The sequence below is a fragment of the Solanum lycopersicum genome, chromosome 1, assembly GCF_036512215.1.
Source record: "Solanum lycopersicum chromosome 1, SLM_r2.1".
Taxonomy (NCBI): Eukaryota; Viridiplantae; Streptophyta; class Magnoliopsida; order Solanales; family Solanaceae; genus Solanum; species Solanum lycopersicum.
Window position 1 is genome coordinate 89,141,310 of NC_090800.1, and position 23,497 is coordinate 89,164,806.

General features: G+C 33.1%; 4 protein-coding genes and 1 long non-coding RNA gene across 9 annotated transcripts; 1 reads left to right on the forward strand and 4 right to left on the reverse strand.

Annotated features, from left to right (window-relative positions):
• Positions 1 to 2,038: 2,038 nt before the first annotated feature.
• Positions 2,039 to 5,337, reverse strand: LOC101252230 (uncharacterized). Its single transcript, XR_002026619.3, has 4 exons — positions 4,280 to 5,337; positions 3,287 to 4,161; positions 2,414 to 2,464; positions 2,039 to 2,267 (listed from the first exon to the last, which is right to left on the reverse strand). It is a non-coding gene; the product is annotated as an uncharacterized lncRNA (long non-coding RNA).
• A 766-nt stretch (positions 5,338 to 6,103) lies between these two features.
• ER24 (ethylene-responsive transcriptional coactivator) lies at positions 6,104 to 6,905 on the forward strand. The gene has a single exon (NM_001247539.2). The coding sequence runs from the start codon at positions 6,268 to 6,270 to the stop codon at positions 6,706 to 6,708; it is 441 nt and encodes a 146-aa protein (NP_001234468.2). The 5' UTR covers positions 6,104 to 6,267; the 3' UTR covers positions 6,709 to 6,905.
• LOC101257712 (WAT1-related protein At1g68170-like) lies at positions 6,877 to 9,549 on the reverse strand. The gene is made up of 7 exons (XM_004230544.5): positions 9,054 to 9,549; positions 8,908 to 8,970; positions 8,307 to 8,423; positions 7,989 to 8,223; positions 7,642 to 7,800; positions 7,399 to 7,550; positions 6,877 to 7,317 (listed from the first exon to the last, which is right to left on the reverse strand). The coding sequence occupies exons 1-7, from the start codon at positions 9,245 to 9,247 to the stop codon at positions 7,065 to 7,067; spliced, it is 1,173 nt and encodes a 390-aa protein (XP_004230592.1). The 5' UTR covers positions 9,248 to 9,549; the 3' UTR covers positions 6,877 to 7,064.
• Positions 9,550 to 10,580: 1,031 nt separating this feature from the next.
• Positions 10,581 to 17,129, reverse strand: LOC101264265 (uncharacterized). 2 transcript variants are annotated; one of them, XM_069292929.1, is made up of 6 exons: positions 16,646 to 17,129; positions 16,490 to 16,549; positions 15,827 to 16,183; positions 15,583 to 15,684; positions 11,486 to 12,700; positions 10,581 to 10,711 (listed from the first exon to the last, which is right to left on the reverse strand). In XM_069292929.1, exon 5 carries the CDS (start codon positions 12,666 to 12,668, stop codon positions 11,514 to 11,516), a length of 1,155 nt encoding a protein of 384 aa, XP_069149030.1. In that variant the 5' UTR covers positions 12,669 to 12,700; positions 15,583 to 15,684; positions 15,827 to 16,183; positions 16,490 to 16,549; positions 16,646 to 17,129; the 3' UTR covers positions 10,581 to 10,711; positions 11,486 to 11,513. The 2 variants fall into 2 exon arrangements, with proteins under 2 accessions (XP_069149030.1, XP_069149029.1); XM_069292928.1 differs by lacking the exon at positions 10,581 to 10,711 and having other exon boundaries at positions 11,294 to 12,700.
• Positions 17,130 to 17,454: 325 nt separating this feature from the next.
• Positions 17,455 to 20,263, reverse strand: LOC101250165 (actin). 4 transcript variants are annotated; one of them, XM_010316741.4, is made up of 5 exons: positions 19,931 to 20,188; positions 19,485 to 19,554; positions 18,855 to 19,248; positions 17,944 to 18,557; positions 17,455 to 17,817 (listed from the first exon to the last, which is right to left on the reverse strand). In XM_010316741.4, exons 2-5 carry the CDS (start codon positions 19,542 to 19,544, stop codon positions 17,752 to 17,754), a joined length of 1,134 nt encoding a protein of 377 aa, XP_010315043.1. In that variant the 5' UTR covers positions 19,545 to 19,554; positions 19,931 to 20,188; the 3' UTR covers positions 17,455 to 17,751. The 4 variants fall into 4 exon arrangements, with proteins under 4 accessions (XP_010315043.1, XP_010315039.1, NP_001309932.1 ...); XM_010316737.4 differs by having other exon boundaries at positions 19,934 to 20,185; NM_001323003.1 differs by having other exon boundaries at positions 17,460 to 17,817; positions 20,136 to 20,263.
• Between the last annotated feature and the right edge of the window lie 3,234 nt (positions 20,264 to 23,497).

The following is a 23,497-nucleotide window of genomic DNA, read 5'->3' on the forward strand; positions in this document are numbered from 1 at the left end:
AAAAAATATCATTCTTTTTGAAAAATACTAAAAAAAAGGAGGTTATTTTTTAAAAAAACAGAGGAATTATAGTTTAACTTATATGCACTGTCGGTGTATATTTTTTTGCACTAACATATACTTTTAAGGCAAGATTCTTTTTTATTATTAATATTTTTATTTTATGAAATATAAATATCAAATTTAATAATATAAGGTAATTAGAATTCTATCTTTATTTTACCCATTTGCAAGATTTTCTAGAATTATGTTGTTAATTTTTCTTACAGTAGAAAATAATTTTAACTTCTTAAGTACAATTTTTATATACTCCTGGCACAATTATCATTTTAACTCAAGTTTTTGAGCTTTTAATCATTGATTTGTGTGTTTATTTACTCGATCCTCTGTTTTTATTTATCAAATAGATGACATTATGATTTTTTTTGTCTACATTTTCAATCATAAAATTTTAATAAGTAATTTTTTTTATCACTTTGATATTTATTGAAGCGTTGCACAGATAGGTGAAAACAGTACTTCAGTTTCTATTTCGTTTACTACAAAAAGTGTAAAATATTTTAGACCACCCATTTAAGTTTAACGCTTTAAAATATTTTGTGATACGGTTCACAATAATTAATTTTGTATATCTTAATGGTTGTCATAGCTGTAACTGGCAATATACACAATATTTGTAGTGAATATAAAATTGTATTAGTTGCAAAGCAAACGGAAGAACTACTTGATATACATCTATTAAAAACTTTATAATATCTTGCTAAAAAGAACTTAAACAGTATAGTTCTTTTTTCAAATAAATAAATGACAATCACAAATTTTCTCCCTTCATGCAACAAACTACAATAGTTCATAAACTTAACTGAATTTTCAATATTAGCTTGACGCCATAGTTCTTGTTGTTAGTTTAGACTTAAAGTCCAAAAATAATTCACATATGAAATTGTATTACATTATTTCGTATATACAACACAAATTCAAAAGAACGACCAGAGATTAATAAAGAAATTGAGCTTTTTGCTTTTCCATGACAACATCTTCAATATCTCTCCGTGAATATTATGCAAGTCACTTCATGTGATGTCTTCCGTAGGAAGTCCTACTTTATCCTGCAACATATAGTTTATGGATATTAGATTACTTAAGAGGAGAACAATTCTAAAAAAAGGGCAAGAATCCATCAAACTCCATTAACAAAGAAAATAGAGAAATTTTGATAATTGGTGAAGAGACAAACTAAATGTTATAGAGTGTGAATGTTGAAAATTAATGGTAATAGATATGATTACATGTATTTTGTAAATTTGAAATAGATATACATAGCGAATAAATAGTTATCATAAATTCTGTTTATAATAGTTTCTCTTTAAACCGTTTCAATGGCGGATGATCGTGGTTTGCTTCAATGTTATTTAACAAGAAAAGCAACAGTAATGTTAAAGGAAATTCTGTAAAAGTACACTGGTAAAACAAACATGGTAATTTTATTTAGTAAGAAAAACGAATCTTAAACTCTAAAATAAAAATAAAATCCCAATTACCATACATTACTATATTTGATACTTAAATTTTATAAAATAAAAATATCAATAATAAAAAAAAAAGACTTGCCCTTAAAAGTATGTGCTAGGGTAAAAAAAATGTATACACTGATAATGCATGGAAGTTAAACTCAGAGAATTAACATATTATAGTAGCATTATAAATAAGATTTTCTTTATAAAAATAAAAAAGAAGATAAGTTTGAAAAATATAATAATTAAAGTCGGAAAGAGTATATGGACAATGATTGAATCTTTCATAATCAAAAATTTGGATTAGCTGTATTTTGGCCTTTTCTCATTCGAAGTTCTCTGATTTTATCTGGCTTCTGTATAAGTCTATTAAATATGCAGACGTGTGTGGACAAAAAGTGAAAAGTGATTTCTCTCAATAATTCATGAATGATTAAGATAAGATCTAAGATTAGGTTGGTCACAATTTCCATGTGAGGTATCAAAAATTCTAAAACGTCTCTGTATATACTTTGATCTATAAATTGACAAATATAATTTTGCATTATTATAAAATGCATCCATTACCATTAAAGAAAAAAGAAGTAGAAGAAACCATAATAGTAATTAAAGGTTACAATTTATTTTCCCAACTACGAGGAAATTATTATCAAAGATAACAATTATTATTATTATTGTGGATTTCCGCTACAATATATAATAGCCTCAATAATTTTCAGCACTTTTAACCCAGGTTTGTATCAATTTTGCCATCTGCAAAATGAAAAATCAATAGTTAAATTTTGAATTAAAGCTGCATGATTAAAAAAAATTAAAAGTAAGACGATCTTAACTTCCATAATGTCGCAAAAATAATTGCTGAAAAATGGAAAAGGAAAAAGAAAAAAAAAAGGAATTACCTGGTCCGCATCTAATCTGACATTTTTCGTCGCAACGTTGGTACTCTCTCCCTGGAAAAAATAAAAATAAAAAATTAATACCTCGTAAGTTTACTCAATTTTGAGTTGTTTATTTAAAAAGTCACTAAACTTTAAGTTGGTTACTTAAAAAGTCACTCAATTTTATTTTATAATTTAAAAGTTATTAAATTAATGATGTTTAATTTAGAAAATCACTCAATTATTTATATTTTATTTATAAAGTCACTCAATAATTTAAATAAATTTTTCATTAAATTTAATCTTAAACTATATTTTAAAAAATAATAAGATATCTATTTTAATTATTTTATCATTTGCTCCAACTATTTAATTATAATTTTTATATAAAAAAAACTTACAGTAACAATTCTGCACCCTCCCCTCCCCCTCCCCCTCCCCCCTCCAAAAAAAATTGAAAATTCTTACCATTAAAGAAAAATTGGAATTGATAAGAAGCTTCTAGTATTTTTTTTAATGAGAAGGTAGTAAAAAAACAATAACTAAATAAGCATCTTATTTATTTTTAAAAAAATTTAACTATTTCTTTTGATTTTTATAAAATTTAATGAACAAAGTTATTTAAATTAATTAAGTAACTTTTTAAACTTTTGAATTAAAAAATAAAATTAAATAAATTTCTAAATAAACAACTTAAAATTGAGTGATCTATTCTGAAAAAAAATATATATATAAGTTCTTGCTATTAAAAAAAGATTATACTAGTTTTGAGATCTGAATAATTCTGCTTTAACCAATAATTAACATAACGATTCGATTGATTGATCGTATAGTTAAACTAACTATAAATTAATTCAAAAAATAATAAAAGGGAGAAATGAAGATATATAATACATGAGTGACCAACACAGGCGGTGTTACAAGAGTCCTAGCAATCGACGTCTTGAGCAGCGACGCCGACAGTGTCTGTGTTGGAAGATAGAAGGATCATCAGCACAATAGCCATGGTTCCCACTGCATTCATTTTCTTCTTCTTCTCCATCATTTTTTTTCTGTATAGTTAGATGCCTTTTTAATTTTATTTTAAAGTGGGTGTGAATTAATTATAAAAGATGGAGAAGAGATATTTATAGCATTAATGCTGCAACGATTTTCATCGGCAATGAAGTCATCACGTATTTATTTACCCATTTCGTAGAAGATGCCTTTTCTTTTTTCTTTTTTTTTTAAAAAAACAATTTCATCGTTTCAATCAAATTGAACACTAATTTAACCAATTTAAAGGGAATATCAAAATAACTATCCTATCAAAGAATGTTCATATCCAAGCCTATGAGAAAATGGACTAGATACTGCCCAAACGATTGTGCCAATAGATAAAAGAAAAAGAACTACAATAAGTCCAAACAAAAAAGAGTAAAAATTGGTTGCAAGAGAAAAGGATAGAAATTTCAATCTTCTTTGCTAAAAATTACTTATCTCAAGACCTCTCTAATCCGTATCAACAGATCCAAAAACTTGTATTACACACCGTTACTGCAAGATCACGGGAAAATTGCCTATTCACGCCGCATCAACTTAGTCATCCTTTTTCAGTTTAAATTTGCTTCGACATAGCTGTAAGGAACCACGTGGTATGCATATTGCAGCAGAACAGAAAAGAAAACCATCTCCACACAAATTAAAACATTCTGAATGGTTTCCTGAAGGTGCTCTGCATCCAGCCAAAAATGGTGAGATTTGATAACTAGAATTTTAACGAGCAACCCCTGCAAAGTCGGAGATGAACAATTTATTGCACCAGTGGTGGTAAAAACATATCTCGGGCAAAGCATCAAATGGAGAGAGAGGCTTCCTTACAGAAACAACACAACGAAGAACCAATACCTCTTTTTTGGGAAGTTGAAAGAACCTCAATAGTAATGGAATGCAAGTCAAAGAGGATCTAAACAGGATTCAACTTTTTAATGGTGATGTTTTTGTATCCTTTTCTTGATGGCCTAGAGGTTCAGTGGCTCGTGATTTGAAACTCAGTGGATATGGAGCCTTTCTCCACTTAAATACCTTGTTTGTGTGCAGCAGGGTTTCAACTCATAACGCGAGCCTAACCCAACAATCTAACTTCAGACACCTCAATCATGTTTGGGGCTAAAGTTAAGACACAAACTATATATGCACGATTTTAGAAGCTTCCACTAAAATTTGTAACGACGATTCAATGAGATCACCAATATACATATATCATCAACAAAAGCTTTCTTCTTTCAGTTTTTGTAATATAAGGTTTTTCTCTGTGTTGCTTTTTTGTAATCACAAAATCATAATTAGCAAAAAAAAAAAAAAAGTAGGTAACATCGCATATTTGAAACTCTCACAGTTTTGAGAACCATGAAAACAAGCATATAATATTCATATCTGCCGACGCTTCAAGAGCATCTGCCAGTAACACGAACTGAGATTTTATCTCGTGTTTCGTGAACATCGCTACTCGAAAAGCTTGATATTGGAGGTTTTGTAGGCAAACGATGAGGACGGTGAAGTCGGGTCGGAAAATGACCGGATGAAAATTGCCATGACCCCCTCAAGGTGAACGAGGGAGAAATAAGTCCGGAAAAAAGCCTAAAATATCATTTAAAATATTGTAAATGCTGTAAATTATTCTTTATTCTGGCTTCAAAATTCTTTTTCCAAAATCGAAAAACTGAAGATTGATGTAATGGAATGGAATACACATACCTAAATTAGTATATTTATGCGGTGCAGAAGAAATTGTATAATGTAAAGAGAAAAGAGAAAAGCATCTATTTGTAAATTACGGATGAATCTTTGTTTGGTGAATCGTATAATTAGTATATTTATACCGTGCAAAAGAAGTTGTATAACGTAAAGAGAAAAGAGAAAATATTTATTTGTATATTTATATAATGAAGATTCGTCCTTAGTTTGGATGTATGATTCTGTATATATACATTATATAAACAGATTTCAATTTAGGTATGTGTGTAAGTTTGTGCAATTGTAAATGTTTAAATGAACATTGTACAAAAGTATCCTTTTGCAAATGTAAAAATTTATACAAATCAATTATATAATTTTTGTATATATAAAACGAGAAAGAGAGCAAGACAATAGAAAATTGGGCAGAAAAAGTTTTGCATTGTATAATTATAAGTATATATGACGAAATATATGTATTTGTATGTGTATATACAATTTTCTCTCGTTTTATACAATTTTTGCTCTATTGTATAAAACGAGAGAGGAGAGCAACTGGGAGCGAGCGAGAGAGGAAGAGTGACGAGCGAGAATATGAGGGATAGATACGATTAACAAATAGTTTGCTATGAAACACAAATAAATCAAACGATAGCTATTATATTTATTTTACATTATTAATTTGTTATTTCATACCATTATTCCTTAAATTATTGATTGCCAAGTTAATATTTTTTTCTTAAAAGGATTGAATTAAGTTATGAATTACGCTAGTTCATAAAACTGTGGGAAGTATTTTGCAAAACTATTATTAAAAAATAATGACATTGACAAGGCTTTTCTGGAACAATAATGACATAATATGTCAAATTTTAATTAATAATATAAATAAGTTTTTTATTAAAATTTTACCCATTCTGAAATTACTTTGTGTGGACTTCAAGATATACGAAAATTAGTATATTATTCTTGGAGAACAAGTTCAAGCTGACTCCAGAACTTTCCATACACCCTTTGTTCTCCACATTTTACCAGAACTTTCTAGATTCTCTCCGCTATATATAAGAGCCTCCTCTGCCATGTTTTTCCTCAATCAAAAGTTCATCCAACTAACAAAAATCATATTAATCAATTGACTTAGATATTTTGATTGATAGAAGATGCCGATGCGACCAACAGGGGGATTGAAACAAGATTGGGATCCAATCGTGCTGCAGAAGCCAAAGATGAAGGCCCAAGACCTGAAGGATCCAAAAATTGTGAATCAGGCATTGCGAGCTGGAGCACAAGTTCAAACGGTGAAGAAAATCGACGCTGGTTTGAATAAGAAGGCGGCGACGTTGGCAGTTAATGTAAGAAAGCTAGATGAGGCGGCGGAACCAGCGGCACTTGAGAAATTGCCGGTGGGTGTAAGGCAAGCAATACAGAAAGCGCGGATTGAGAAGAAGATGAGCCAAGCTGATCTAGCGAAGAAGATCAATGAAAGGACGCAGGTTGTTGCCGAGTATGAGAATGGTAAGGCAGTGCCTAATCAACTAGTGTTGGGGAAAATGGAGAACGTTCTTGGTGTTAAACTTAGAGGTAAAATTCACAAGTCATGAGAAGTATGATTTTTAATTTGTGTGGAAATGGAAAGGCCATAGTTGTTGTTGTTGTTCTTGTATAAATGGTTATATGTTAATTGTAAGAGGTAAAATTCACAAGTCATGATTTTTGATATCTATGCACCTCTAATTGTATCTTAAATTAGTGTAAAATTGAACAAATAATAACGTGACAACAAAAATTATTATATTCATTTTCATCGTAGTACAATTAGTTCTTAGCTTGTCATATAATCGACACAAAACTTCAGTTAGTTGTTCTAATGTTGCACATTGTGTAACTCTATCGACCATCATAAAGGGGGGAAAATGGTATTTCTTGTTTCATCACTTTTTGATGATACATTCATCTTCTAGTGATAAATATATATACCTCCTAATATTTCAGAACCAACTTGTGAATCCCTCTTAATCTCTTCTTGTTCTTCTTCTTCTTTTCCCTCCCTTTTGCTGCTACCACCATGGCTACTCCCTTTACGCGACGAAGATTTTACGTCAGTTATTCCTTCTTCATTCGGAACCAACTGGCTCACTTTCTTGATTTCTTTATCTTTTCCCCACAAGACAATGTATAGTCCACACACTATGATGACTGATCCCATGATGCTGCAGTGAACACAAACATGTTAAAAATTTTCACTTTTTTTGTGTTTTTTGGCTGACTGTGAAAGGGGAGAAATGACATACGTTCCGAGGACCAACTTTTCTCCCAAGAACAAGTATCCAGCAATTGCCACCATCACAAGCATCAAAGGGTTAAAAATGGATGCATATACTGGGCCTTTCATCCGGACAACCCATGCAAGGATGGTAAACAGTACTCCAGAACAAAAAACCCCCTGAAACACAACTTCAACACTATATGAGATCGATCGATGATCATCCTTTACACTTTCAATTAAGAAATGATGATCTATTATTTCTCATTACCGTATATGCTGCAGCAGCAAGTCTGATGTTCCACCCCAATTTCCATTGATTCCAATCTCTTTCCACAAGTACTGCAACAACAAAACATTGAACTGCTGCCATTACATTCAGTAGAGCGGTGAATGAGTAAGGACATGGATATCGTTTAGCCGCTTTAGCCTGTACATAAACAAACACATACATTGGTAAAAATAGACAATACCTTCACAATTTTTGATATATACACTGTTGCACCAGCACACAACTTATCCCTAATGCTAACTCAACATCCCTAACCTTGATAAGTTACAAAAATGCTTTTTAAAACTACATATTACATACTCCCCAAAGCATCACTTATAACTCACCTGAACAATCAACAATAGTGCATAGCAAGTACAACCAGCTATGGCAAGAATAGCACCTATTAAAGGTTTATTTTCCACCTTATGCTTTGTGGAATGCAACAAGTTTATGTGTGTGCTCCCCATATTTATCTCTGGCCCTTTGTAGAGTGATAGGAGCATCGCTCCGCTGATGCAAATGATTGTCCCAAATACCTTTGCTTTACCTGCTGCTGAATGCCAACCCAACCTCTCTAACCTGGTCAATGCACAATAATACTACCTCATTTGTTTGAAATTTAATGAAACTAGTGAACTCAACGATCCTCGCAAAAGAAGTACCTCAATATGATGGCAACGATAAAGGTCATGGCAGGGATAAGATTGAACATGGCTGAGACAAAAGTTGCTGAGGTGTACACCAAGCTTTGCAGGTACATGTTTTGGCCTATTGATCCCCTGCAACAAAAGGAACCCATTCGCTATAATTTCTTATCAATTCCCTACAAAAATCTTTCACTCCATCTTAGCCATTTTTCAATTAGGATTTCTGTTTCTCTTTAGGAAACTCTTTAATTTCAACTTTCTACGTGTGCCTTACACCACTACCACAAGATTAAAGAACATCCGATACATCGTATGTCTTTAAACTTCGTGTCAAGTCAAAACGAGACAAACAAATTAAAACACATACAAAAATGATCAAGAAACCTTATGACCAAACACTGTTTCATTCTTGAACTGAACTAAACAAGTAGGTGCATCAACTTAAAGAATTAGAAACCGATACACAACAATAACATACCCTGTGAGATCTCACTAAGTGCGGTCTAGGGAGGATAGAGTGTACACAAACTTTACCACTACCTGGAGAGAGGCGGTTTCCGATAAACCCTCAAGAGTTCAGAAAAAGAAGAAAAAAAAAAAGATAGAAGAGCTTTACCCAAGAAGACCACACAGAAAACCTTGGAATACAACCATCTTTGTTAGCTTGACTCTTTTTCCCCTGAAACAACAAAAATTAGAATGAAACTTCCATAGATTTTCATTTCATACAATAAATACAGGTTCTTGAATCAAAGATTGAACCTTTCAATGAAGAATGCTAAAGGGATCATGAAAACAGAGGCGAACAGAGAGCGATAAAAGATCAAAACACTAGAATTCATGCCATCGCTTGTTGCAAGTTTGAACACAATATTCATTCCAGTAAGTATCATTTGCCCCATAATCATAAGCAAAAGTGGCCTCATTCCATGCAAAACATTGCATAAATTTTCCATTAATCTTCTCTGCTGTGTTCTCTCTTTCAACAACCCAAAAATTACCCCAACAAAGAAAAAAGGGGGTTTCTTGAAGAGGGACACACAAAATGATCAACAATACAAGAACGTAAAAAAAGAGGGTTTTAAGTTTATAACCCTCTTCTTCTTTTTACGTTCTTGTTTTGCATGCAGATAGATTAATCTACAAGATGAAAAATCAAAAGATTTTACTAAAAATTAAGCAAAAAAAAAAAAATGTTTAGAAGAGAGTTTTGGCTTTGGGGGAATGGTGAAAATTTGTTAAAGAAAATCACGAGAAATAGGGAAAAAAGAAAAGAAGAATACACATGTATGGATAAAATAAAAAGTTATATATTCACAACTGTATATATTTATAGTGTTACTTTTCTGTTTTTGTTACATAAATGAAATCATGCATGACGTAAATTAGAGAGGTAAAAGCGGGAGAGACTAGGTTAGTATAAAAGTTTTATTCCTCAAATTTTGTTTAGTTATAATGACTTACCGTAATATTATCTGTCATTAAATAATATGAAATGATAATTAATTAATTTTGATTTATTTTGAGATGTTTGATATGAAGAGAAAGGAAGAGAAACTTGCATATGTGTTCATTGATTTAGAAAAAAAGGATAAATTAAATCAATCTGTGAGGATTCTAGAAATATGTTTGGAGGTTAAAAATGTAAATATAATCTTAAGGTATACAATGTAGCTTACATTAGACTAAAGGTATACATGTAAAAACCCCACTCCTATGTAATAACTTGCAAACCACATGGGAGAGATAACCAGCTCCAGGCTTGCCCTGGAAGGCTAACTCATAGCTTTCGCTGGCAAGGGATTTCGCACATGAAACCTCCAACATGAAAGTCCCAAACTCAAACCACTAGGGCACCCGAAGGGTATAATTCTCTTTTGTTATTCTACCAACAAAAAAAAATTTAGCCCTTTTGTGGTTCATTCATCCAAACTGAGGTAATTAGTAACATTCCATAAATAGCACATTTACTTTCCTTAAAACTCTCTTCGACTGAGACAGAAAATTGGAATTACTTGTGATATATATTTCACTTTCCCCATATATGTGTAATATTCATATTTGAAGCAAAAAATATTCATCAAAAGAGGAGGAGACTACCACGGCCGCCCCTCGGAGGTGACGGCAGTTGACAAGCAGATTAACGGAGAAGACGGAGAAAAGAAGGTGGAGGATATGAAGCTGGCTGGAGATATAGCATCAATGCTCACTGAGGCATATATATATATACACACAGAAGATTATTACAGAATGTAGCAATACAGGTACCTTTAGGTTCGATCGAACCCAGTAGCTTTAGTCCATTGTGTTGATAAATTCACTTACTACGCACAAAAATTGAACTCGAGATCCAGTAACTAACATCTGATATCTCTATCATGGAATTTCAAACTCATAAGGTTCAAATTCTGACTCTGTCCCTGTAGCAATACTACTATGAGTGGCACAGTGTGAAGCAACAAATTAAAGGAATCATTAGCTAAAGCTGAGAAGAACTCGGTAACCACATACGAAAAACCAGAAGCAGCAAAGGTATCAGGTGAAACTGATGCTAAACAAACAGCTGCTGCTGAAGAGAAATCAACATGGACTCTAATTCAACTTTTTCTAGTCAAACAAGTTTTTGTTCTACATTTATCTAAGGAAGCTACAGCGAAAGTTGGTTACAGGGTCTCAAAGGTTAGAAGGCATGAAAAAGGGCAGCCCGGTACACTAAGCTTGCCAGATCACAAGGCTCTATTGTACGTATGCAGAGTTACCTTGCATTTCTCCAAGAGGCAGTTTCCACAACACAAATCTATGACCTCCTGTAAAATATCTCACAAATCTTAACCAGTAACCATACAAAAATAGTGTAGCTATAGGACCTTCTCAATTTCTAGACAGCAAAAGGAAGAAATGATTTAACATGGACAAGTTCAGACAGAAGTTCTGCCAGCTCTAGCTACAATACCACCAGTAATTTTCTGAAATGTAATACAAATTTCCAGTCAACCAGCATGTAGTATCAAAACCATCATAAATAAAGTAGCCCAAATTAGTGCTAATAGAGTAAAGGTACAGTCATGAGGCCGAACATAAAAGTTTCCACATACTACACTGAAAGATGGTAAACATGAACAAGAAGAGAAAATACACAGAAAATACACATTGAAAGTTAAAAAGAAGGTGCTTCAAGACAGAAAAGTACAGACCACATAAACTGCAACACTGGTACATGATTCAGACTAAACGCTGCTTTCCACCACATTTGAGTTCAAGCATCAGTTGCTTATTCTCAAGCTTGATAACCTTATTATCCAGCTGCATCTTTTGTAAACCCATGTCTTCTTCACTGCAGGAAATCTCCAAGTTGACTCTCTGCTTCTCCAATTCCAGTAATTTGCCCTGAATCAGTAGCTTTTGTTCTTCCATTTTCTGTAAGCGAAGGAGAACATGCTCATCCTGTATTTTTTTCTCCTTCTTGTTCAAAGAGAGTTGAATCCCATTGCTATTAGGATAAAGCATATTTGGATCTGGATCTAATGTAGCGGTACCGTTCAGGGATAAACGGGCCATATGCAAATTTCTTTCTTCGCCTCGTGCTTTCCTTTTTGCAGGCATATGCTGCACCAAATTTGGATCTGCTGTAGTGTTATGGTCCAGACTTTCTTCTCCTCCTATATTCCTCTTCAAAGGCAAATCCTGCGACATGCTTCCAGTTTCATATTTATACTTACCTCTCACAGCCCAAAACACAGATTGCTGAACCACCGGATCATGGGGAAGGAACAATCTATTCTGATTGTTGTATGAGCACATTTCTTCATAGAACAATTGTCTGCTACCTAAAATCTTGTTCATTTCCTCTTTCAAATCATTAGGTAGGTCCATTATTTCCAGAAGCACAGGATTCTCCACAACATTACATGCCGTACCTCTCCCAAGTACATCATTCAGTCTCCTGAATTTTTTGTTGAGATCATTAAACTTATCCTCACATTGCTGAGGTGATACACGATAACCTCTTTCAGACATAACACAGGAAATGGCCCTCCATTTTCCCTTCTTGACAAGAACTCCATTGCTCAAAGCATCTTCTCCGATGTAAGAAAGAGCAGTAATCAAAAGCTTAACCATGTCATTTGACCATTTCATACGCTGATACACTGGCTGCTTCCCTTCAGTATGTCCAGAGACTTCTCTTGCATCATTCAAACCCTCATGATACGATTCAGGCATCTCAACTCTATTGAGTCTGACAGCACCAAGCAACTGCATTTCTTGGGGGGTGTCTTCCATGTTGCTTACACCAGAGGACCTCACTTGTGGAGCATGCTGCATAAGAACCACTGGACCCTGGTTAGGGTAACCAGCTAGATGGTGATTAACTTGCATTGATCTGAACAAATCCCACGGTCCACTTAATCCTGGAGTTACAAAAATCAAGACGATGAATCTATGTTTCACATTAACACAGCAAAAACATACTAAAGTAAACAACAACTACACCTCAATCCCAAGTAAGTTGGGGTTGGCTATATGAATCATCACTCTCCATTAATAAAGAAGAACAACAAAATACCAGCATAATCCCACAGGTGGGATTTGGGGAGGGTAGAGTGTACCCGACCTTACCCCTACCTCATGGAGGTAGATAGGTTGTTTTCAAAAGACCCTCGGCTCAAATAAGGTTATATCAAATCCAGTAGACAAGAAATAAGGAATCAAAGATTTCATAGTAAATAAGAAGGAAAGCATTACATAGCATTCAGAGAAAAGGAGCAGTATCAACAGCCAAATAACGCGATAACTGAAACACTAGAAACAACAAGTAGTAACATGAACCGAAGGAAAAGGGGTTACAAGAATAATGCTGCTACTACTGATAAGGAAGGAGAAACAGATATATCCATTAATAAAGCAAGTAAAAAAAACACATGATTTTGCTCATTCATCGAAGGAAGGGTATACAAGTTCTCAGAATTAAGTTCATGCATAACAAAAGATATAGAAAATGTGGATTCTCGATTTACTAGATCTGCAACTAGAAAGGGGGGTAGTAAGGCTAGGAGACATTGAATACAAAGTACGTAACACTTTTATCCTAGAGTTAACATACAAAAAGAACTCATGTTATTTCGATGGAAACAATAGAACTACAAGAAAAATTCCTAGTTATGAAGAACTAACAAGAAAGGGAAAGAATTGATTCAAACACATCATACCAATGCAGATACAATGCAAAAAAAGAAGAAAATGAATTTACTAAGTAATATAAAGTAATCTTTCAAGCCTTTAAATATAAGATTTTGATTACTTCTAAGGAGGAGGCACAAGGGACTACTGAGCGCTCCGTGTAACACCTTGTTTTCATCGCCTAGGAAGAAGAGAACTTAATATAGAAGTGAGGTTTGTAATACGAGGGCCGTTGCTGATGACAACTGGACGATGGTAGCAACAGGTGGTTTTAAGTGACAATGCCTTCACACATCAGCTCACTTAATCCAATAAATGAGAGTGGAAAATACGCAGCATATCAATCTTGGAAAAGTAAATGCCACATACATTCTGGGGATTCTCGCCCCAACCCACGAGCCTCTCCCTAAAGTGCTTTTCCTACCAAAAAAATTAAAAACTACTTCGAACACCCACAACATTACGTTGTCGTCCTATTGCAAAAAAAGTCTCACACGGTTAAATGGGGAGCTGATGTGGGGTTTATACGATCTTGGGCTCTCCCACCTTAATAGCTAGTTTTTGGGGTGTGGTTCTCCTTGGATTGTATCACATTGTACTTTTTTTATGACAAGGGAAACTTGCAGCCGCTACCCTTTGGGTGTGCACAGGGTAAAACCCTTGCTCCTATGCAATAGCTAGCAAACCACATAGGAGAGGTAACCTGCACTAGGAAAGCCCGGTGCGACGAGCTCGACCCAAAAGGCAAATCCTTTGCTTTCGCTAGCAAGGGATTTCGAACTTGAGACCTCCAACATGGAAGTCCCAAGCCCAAACCATTCCGCCACCCCATAGGGTGGGTTGTATCACATTGTTTGGAGAATGACTTCAGGCAATACATTTATATCAACTCACAACCAAGTGGATAAAATTGTTCTCAACTTCAATTTTACCCCAAGGCAAATGCTAAATTTGGAACATAGAATATCAATCTTAAATGCACCCTTTGATAAATATAGTAGAGATGACAAGTAGTGCCTACTGGATCTCAATGCATATATAAGCTTTTTTTTTTTTGAACAGGTATCATAAGCATATATAAGCTATTGCTTTTAATAGCTGTTCATATTTCCTTTTGCTTCTCCCATTTTATCCCCCAAATGTATCTGAACATGATTAAGACAAAATTAGTAGATAAAGATACAATGGATAAACAACTTTGTCAGAGATATGAGGTGTAGAGGTGAGGAAAAGATTTCGATCATCAAATCTCTCTCTCTCTCTCTCTGTGAGAGAGGTTAAACTCTCAGCAACTTCAATCCCAAAAACAATTTTTTTTTCTGTTGCCTTGCTGCTACAATCATCATCCAAGTGCTGACATCCCAACCAGGAACTTAAGTCACTATACAAAAAATATAATGTTATCAACAGGATGCACCACAGGGACTGATGTGGTTCAGTAACTGAGTAATCTTCCCTCAAAAATTTCATGATCCCTATAACTATTTAACTTAGCTTCTTACCCTGCTTAACCATTTATGTCTCCTCTGTTTCATTTCTTGGAGTGCCTCTTCTTAAATTAAGCCATCACTAAAGGTTGTGAGCCTAGGTGTGTAGGGGTTAGGCTTGACCCCTACCATGTCTATTCATCCACAAAATGGTACACCAAAAAATTTGGGGGGACATGTACCAAACCTCTAACATAGAAAGGAGCTACATAGTGCCTCTAATGATTCATTGAATAGTGTATATGATGTCCTATGGTGAATGAACAGGAAATCTTCCGGTTAGCAAAAAAGGAAAGATAACAGAGAAACTAATCAGCATTTAAAAGAAAAGAAATCAATAGTGGGGAGGAAGAATAAGAGACGCACAGGTAATGAGTTTAGGTCATAGTAGCGAAGATGATGGATATTAATTCAACTATCGGAACCAAAAACACCGGAGTACATTTAAAATTTACAGCTACCAAAATTTTTGTCTTGTAAATTTTACAGCTTTTCAATTATGATCTTAACAAACCAATAACAGAAGTAACTGGAAATTAATTAGATAAATAAACAAGAAAATGAGTGCTTTGTTTTATGATCCTATATCATGCATGAAAGCATTAGGCACTTAAATTCATTCATACCAATGAAAAGCACATGCTGTTGAAGCTCTAGCTCAGATGGTCACAAAAGAAATCTAAGCCATTTGGTACCACATTTCTTGATACAACAACTCTAGCGTGCATCTGATAAGACCAGAATAGTGAGTTAGTTCACTTCTTCTTTTGATAAATAATCTACTTCCGTCATATCCAAAGCAAAGGGAGAAAGATAATGAAGAAGGAAGCATGCATATGGCATCTGAATGAAAAAGGACAGCTCACTTACAGTTCCCTTGAATGAGCATGGAGTTCTTGTTAACCGTTTCTAATGTCAGAAAATATGGTTCAAGCCTCATGCACCACTTTCATATCTCAGCCTTCAGAGATGCAAATACTCAATCTGGTTTACCTTTAGGTCACATTATCTCCACAGGATAATGGGCTCTTTTTCTCTAGTTTAAGGCAGGGAGGGTCATAAACTCACGTGCTTCCGCTTGTTCCTTCCTCTTTTAGAAGCACAATGTCATATTAGAATCTTTATCTTGTGATGACTTTATCTGGTCCATTGCTTTTAACCGTCCAGCCTAGCAACTTTCGAGGTCATGAGGACTACAGGAAGGTCAAATACATCGCCACAAACCAACTGCAGCAATCAGCTAAGAGTCAATACATGGTACAGGTACAATCTAAATAATTCCTGGAGAAACAACTATTTTGAGCTCAAGATCTTTGTATAGATTTATCCCAAGCATATCAGTTAGACACCAAGTGTATCACATCTTTTACAACCTATCTAAGACATGGCCTTTGAAACAGTCTCCTAGTTCTATTGTTTGGGTTAATTAAGAGACTTGCTTGATTCCAATATAATACATCTCAATATAATACAGCTCAAGTCCTAAGCAGCATACTCTCCAATGTACGAAACCGTGGAAACTAGAAGTCTCACCGTCTTCTCTTCCATCTTATCTGCTGTCATCCCATGTCACAGGGAAAATTTAATTTGCTTCTGCATACAAATGTCAAAACTGTAAGAATGAGTATGGATTCTTCAAAATACAACAACATAGATAATGTACCAACTCCTACTCGTCTCTCCACATACATTATGCCTGATAATTTTCTCCGAACTACTAGATTTCTCATCATCACTTGCATATTTTCTGCGGTGCCAAACCGTAAGTTGATATACTAGTGGGAAATATGTCTAAAGGGCAAAGGACAATCCTTTATAATAAGCCGCCTTTCAGCATCTTGGAATGAACATTTTCCATAGCAGTAAGCTGAAACCAAAACCTGCAAACCTTAAAGATTAGCACCCGAGGGAGGTTTCTTGATTCAATAACATGAAAAAGATAACCAAACAAAAGGGCAGCCCCACAACTCTGTATCATGGTTTTGAATTAAAAATTGAACCTTTTGCATTGAGAGAACACAAAAAAAAACTTGGTTTTTCATATTTCTCCAAATAAAGTAAAAAAGGACATTATATTAACCAAGTAGAACACATATCCTCCATTAACGCTTCAATCTTGGGGTGGAAGTGAACACCCAAAAATATAGCGCATCTCATTAACCTATGCCCCTTCTGGGAATTTGATTAGTCCCTTTTTTTCCTTTTTCCACAGATGTCATGTTCGAGTCTTCGTACACGAGAGAATTTTTGTTTTAATATTTTTCAAGTTATTATATTTAGTGATACAAGTAATGTAAAAAAGTTTGCCTTATGATACAAACTAAACGTTATCTTATTTTATATTAAACTTTATGCCGGGATTATATATCATTTCGTTGTGTGGCCAACCAAATGACGGGAGGTGCAAGGGAAAATTCTCTTAGTAAAAATTCTGATTCCGCCACTACTATCTCTCAGTATAAAGCATGAGACGATGCAGAGACACCATATACAAAAGATTTCTAAACCATGAACTGACATTATATTACTCGGTATACACAGAAAAAACAATCCAAAAATACAGAAGAACAAGGAAATTAAAAGCAAGGAGGAAAGAAATCACCTCTAAACACTCAAATGACATTAAGAAAAGATTGGGTACAATCTAAAAGCTTACACCCTATTATCGCACAGTATAAACCTTCATCTTTATGAAACTCAAAAAAACATTCCAACTTAAACAAACTCCTGCTCAGAACTACGACCGAACTGTTGAAGCAGATCATGAGAAGATTGAACTCCGTTCATCGATCAGCTTAGAAGCATTTACGGTGGACAATGGAAGGGCCAGATTCATCATATTCACCCTTCGTAATCCACATCTGCATTAGTTCAAAGAAACAAAATCAGCAACAATCCCAGCTAAAATACATACAACACTACAAGGCAAGAGTTTTGAGGAAACGTCTGTAATAGTGTATGGTATAGGTTGTTATGTCATTTATTACCTGTTGGAAGGTGCTGAGAGAAGCTAAGATAGACCCTCCAATCCAGACACTGTACTTCCGTTCAGGAGGCGCCACTACCTTGATTTTCATACTGCTGGGAGCAAGAGCGGTAATTTCCTTGCTCATACGATCAGCAATACCAGGAAACATTGTTGTTCCACCACTGAGGACAATGTTGCCATAAAGATCCTTTCTGATATCTACATCGCACTTCATGATGGAATTGTAAGTTGTTTCATGGATTCCAGCAGCTTCCATTCCCACAAGTGACGGCTGAAATAAGACTTCCGGGCATCTGAACCTCTCTGCTCCAATGGTAATCACCTGACCATCTGGTAACTCATAGCTTTTTTCAACAGCTGAGCTACTCCTGGCGGTCTCCAATTCTTGCTCATAGTCAAGTGCAACATATGCTAGTTTCTCTTTCATGTCGCGCACAATTTCCCGTTCAGCACTAGTGGTGAATGAATAACCTCTTTCAGTCAGGATTTTCATCAGACAGTCAGTAAGATCACGCCCGGCTAGATCCAATCGAAGAATTGCGTGAGGAAGGGCATAACCTTCATAAATTGGCACTGTATGACTGACACCATCACCAGAATCCAGGACAATACCTGTTGAGATGGCCAATAGCATATTTAGAAAGGGATAACTTGAAGATTCAAAGAAAACCATTAATATGGCAACAATCACAGGCAGTATCTCCTCAAAGAGGAAACACATATTGAACTACATCAGAACCATCCATAAGAACTAAAAGCTCGAATGAAGTCAAGATCGCCAGACTTCTCTCCATGTCTGAATCGTTTAAAAAGTCATTTAAACAATAGTGCAATTGATGCTGACTGTTAAATTATCAATCTACTAATTAGAACTTTAGTTGTAAAAGAAGGGTAAGACTCATGTTGCACCTGTTGTACGGCCACTGGCGTATAGAGACAAAACCGCCTGAATAGCAACATACATGGCTGGGACATTGAATGTCTCAAACATTATCTGTGTCATTTTCTCTCTATTGGCCTTGGGGTTCAAGGGTGCTTCTGTAAGTAGCACAGGGTGCTCATCAGGAGAAACACGCAATTCATTGTAAAAGGTATGATGCCAAATCTTCTCCATATCATCCCAGTTGCTTACTATTCCATGCTCAATGGGATACTTTAAGGTGAGAATACCCCTTTTTGACTGAGCTTCATCACCAACATATGCATCCTTTTGACCCATCCCTACCATAACACCGGTGTGTCTAGGTCGACCAACAATACTAGGAAAAACAGCCCTTGGTGCATCATCACCAGCAAATCCAGCCTGCGTGAAAATAGGTCAAAAGAGCCATTAATTAAAGGAAGTAGTACAAATACTCCCAACCATCTGAACCATAATTTAAATTTGAATTACAAGGGTGCACAGCTTTAACAGCTCAAACCAATGGGTACCAAAAGATCCGTTTGAAATATAAGATATTATTATGCTAATTTACAGTCAATACAACCAAAAGACTTGTTCTGAATTCTGATAGCTTCAGAGCTTAATCATAAACTAACCTTGACCATTCCAGTTCCATTATCACAGACAAGGGGTTGAATATCTTCTGCATCTGCCATCTTTTAAAACCTATCAAAAGATGGAAAAATAGTGAGAAAAGATGAAATTAATAATGATTAGATTTTACAGGCCACGCATATACTGTGTATAAAAAAGAAGAAGACACACAATAGTAAGAACTATATTTAATCAACTCAATAGCTAAGCCTCAAGCCCAATCTTGAATATGAAGATCAACTAAGAACTACCCTTCTCGAGGATGAAGAAATTAAAGTAGTAACTTTGATTCATAAAGATAAACCTAAACACCCAGCGTCAAGTTGGTATCACAAATTGAAGTACAGATCTTGATCAAATTAAACTTGTAACAATACTAATCAAAACTTTCCATATATTAGCAAGTAAGAGCATGTACTATATATATTAAAAAGAAAAAAGACACAACAACCTACGCTTCAAGAATTCTATTAATCACTCAATTTTCTGATCAACTAAGAAGAAGTAGCCTTGTTCAAAAGAGATCCACAACCACTGTCTACAAATTGAATTACAGATGTTGATCAAATTTATCAATCAATCAACTGAAAACAGGACCAAGAAACAGAATTCTTTGCATCAAACGTAAGGACAGATAGAAAATAGTGAAGTACCAGTTGATGATTATAGTTATAGAGAGAAGAAAGAGGCGTTGTTGAAAATGAAGAAAGAAATAGTAGCGGTTTTCTGTATTTAAAGCGGTGAAAAGTATGGCATGTTTTTGGCTGCCAACTACAAGGATCATTCGTCTCATTTAAATTACTATTTTATTCATCAAAAATGAGTATAACAAGTATTTTAGCACTAAGAAAGTAATAAAAGTTGATTGATTACGTATCTAATATGGAGTATCATTTATTAAAACCAAACAGTAAGTGTATGATTAAAAGTAATCTATTATACCTAAATATCGAGGGATTGTTTGGTAGAGTGTATAAGAATAACGCATTAGTAATGTCTGCATTAGTTATGCAAACAATATTTCTTATACATTGTTTGATTTGATGTATTAAAAATATCAATCTCACAAAATTTCTATTAAAAATATATATTTACAAAAATAACCTTCACACCTTATTTATTCGTATGCTTCCTTTGCAACAAAGTTACGTCAAAAAAAAAAAAGAAAATATTTGATAAAACACCAACAACTTTTCTTCTTCTTATTTTTTCAAAAATAATATTAAATAGTTGTATTATTACGTAAAATATTTTAGTGAAAAGTTTTTTAAAAAATTAATCAAATTTATTGTCAAAATAGTAAAATTTGTGATTAAATTTTTATTTTTCTTTAAAAATTTAATAGGCCATAAAGCCTATTAAAACGCCAACACATAAAAGACACTAAAAAACAATCGAATAAAAATAAAAACTTAGGACAAAAAAAAATGAATAAACTTTAAGGATAATTTTATAATTATTTAATTGAATACTTAGAATTTTTTTGTATTAGTAATATTAGAATTTTTTTTGTGTATTGTATATAAGCTCATTTATCCTGTTAAAATACTATGTAATAAATATATTTAAATTTTTTTAATATTAATAATATACAACTTAATACACAATATAATATGCATTAATGATACATAATATAAAAAAATATACCAAACAAAAAGTACTCGTAATATACACCGAATGTATGTCTTATATTTTCTAATACATCGTTATAAGTTTGAGATGAATGATGTTATAAGTTTGGAAATTAATTTGAGGAACATCGCTATCTTGCTGACCAAACTATTAACTACTCTATATATTTAGGCTGCTTAATTCAGATTGATTTTTCTCTTATAAATTAATATATAGTGTTATTTTGTTGACCACACTGTAGAACAATATTTTGGCTGTTTTTCTTATAGAAAAAATAAGAAATAGTTAAAATTATAATTAGTGCAGTATTTATTGACGGGGCATGTGCCATTGTGAAAGCTTTATTAATTATTACAGTACAGGTTCACCTTATAAGATAATGAACAAAGCAAAAGATTGTCAATTATTTTAAATGGACGGCTATAATATATAAATTAAATAAGTTTGAATACAAATATATGAAGGAAAAAAAAAAAGATGTGAAAGCAAAACTTTATATTTGCTAGAAAAAGAATCCAACAAAAAACATGTGGTCGTCCAGTCTGGAATATTGAATTTCCACGTCATTCTTATTTGGTACTAAACGTAGGCCGGTGGGTTGGTCTACCTGGCAGCCGACCATTTTCTTTTTATCAAAAGTTCTCTTTGACGTCTACTTTGCAGTTACTCATATTTCAATACAGATATCAAATATCGAATTAAAAGTAAAAAATTAAATTGTGAGATTCACTTTATATATTTAAAAAACATAAAAATATATAATTTTATTTAATAAAAGTCATATTTTTAAAATAAAAGTTACTTTTATTGCAAAGTATTTTACTTTTAAGGTGTAATTTTATAAGGCAAATTCCGTAGTTCGTGGGTTTTTATAATGGTATAGAATCTTTTTTTTAAAATTTTTTTGTTGCTATACGAACTAGAAAATATATGGTGTTGTTGGTATACTTCTCATGGAAAAGGAAGTAAATAGGTCACTTTTTATTTTTTATATATATAAAATAAAGTATAAAAGTTTGTGGTATACTTGTAAATTTAAAAGGAATTTATGGACTTATAGTTATATTTTGGTTTAAAACAAGTTTTTAGAAGGTTTTAGGATTTTATTTTAAAATTTTATAGGTATAAAAGATTTATACAACAAAAAATTATAATCCAAAAATATTCTTTTAAACTTTATGACAAAACAGATATTTTAAAATAATCGTACCAAAGATTACAGGTGTGTTTTGCATTTATATAAAGAGTCAAAGTTTAGAATCAGTAAAAACTTCGATTATTCAAGTATTAAACTAAGGTTGAACCGGTTTCCTTCTTCTTTTTAATCCGAAATAAAATGTTGAATTCGGATCAATGATATAATCATGTTTTTTTTTCAATTATAATCTAAGTGTGATATATTTAACTAAAATAATCAATATATTAATGAGCTAGTTAAACAATCCAAATGAAATTTTAATATTATTTTGTTGGGAATAAGTTATTTCAGAATTAATTATTATGGGATAGCTATTTTGGAATAACTTATCCCAACTATATATATGAAATAACTTATTTCATCACTATGATATAAATGATGGAATAAGTTGCTCCAGACATGACAATCAAACAAGATGCAAAAATTTTATCTCTTCCACCAAACGAAAAAATAAGCACTAAAACACATTACTTATTGATTTGAGAAACACACTTTATTTGTGTGTAATACACTTTCTCTTTATGTTAAAAATCTTGTCACATGAATAAAATTGACAAAAATTAAATAATAAATTATTAATATGAATTAAAGATTCAAAGTATTATTATCTCCCAACAAGTATTTTCTTACCCATTCTACCACCTCCCGCGACAATCTCTCCTTCCTTTTGCTTTTTCTAAAAGAATTTCTTTTTTATAAAATATTTTTAAAAATTCGTACTTCATAGTTCTGCCCCCAAAACCACCCAGTCATTTCAAAAAAAAAAAATTGATATTATTTTTATTTTAAAAAAAAAATTCTACCCGGCCCTATTTAATTGTTCGCTCTAAATTTATTTATTAACTTTTTTTTTTATTTTGTGTTATATACGTATATACATTTTTTGGAATTTTTTTTTATATTTGCATATTGTTGTTATTTTTTTAAAATAAAATTGGCAAGTAAAAAATATTTTCCTAAAAATATATGCATATATTTAACATAAAACGGAAAAAAAAAATAGAAGTGAAGTTTTAAGTGAGATGGGATTATCTTTTCAAAACAATATAATAAGATTTGAATTATTATTTGAAGGGGGAGAGGGGAGATGAAGTAAAAAAAAATGCTTTTTATAAATTATTTTTTAAAAAGAAAAAACTAAAAATAATGGGGTTTGTAAGGAATGTGGGTGGGTGAGACGGTGGA

Coding starts and splice junctions, on each gene's coding strand:
- ER24 (NM_001247539.2), top strand. CDS start 6,268: ATGCCGATGCGACCAACAGGGGGATTGAAACAAGATTGGGATCCAATC.
- LOC101257712 (XM_004230544.5), bottom strand. CDS start 9,247: ATGGAAAATTTATGCAATGTTTTGCATGGAATGAGGCCACTTTTGCTT. Junction 7,801..7,988: donor CACTATTGTTGATTGTTCAG/GTGAGTTATAAG, acceptor GTTTATGTACAG/GCTAAAGCGGCTAAACGATA. Junction 7,318..7,398: donor GAAAAGTTGGTCCTCGGAAC/GTATGTCATTTC, acceptor TGTTCACTGCAG/CATCATGGGATCAGTCATCA.
- LOC101264265 (XM_069292929.1), bottom strand. CDS start 12,668: ATGCAAGTTAATCACCATCTAGCTGGTTACCCTAACCAGGGTCCAGTG.
- LOC101250165 (XM_010316741.4), bottom strand. CDS start 19,544: ATGGCAGATGCAGAAGATATTCAACCCCTTGTCTGTGATAATGGAACT. Junction 19,249..19,484: donor ATGGAACTGGAATGGTCAAG/GTTAGTTTATGA, acceptor ATTTTCACGCAG/GCTGGATTTGCTGGTGATGA. Junction 18,558..18,854: donor CGCCAGTGGCCGTACAACAG/GTGCAACATGAG, acceptor CCATCTCAACAG/GTATTGTCCTGGATTCTGGT.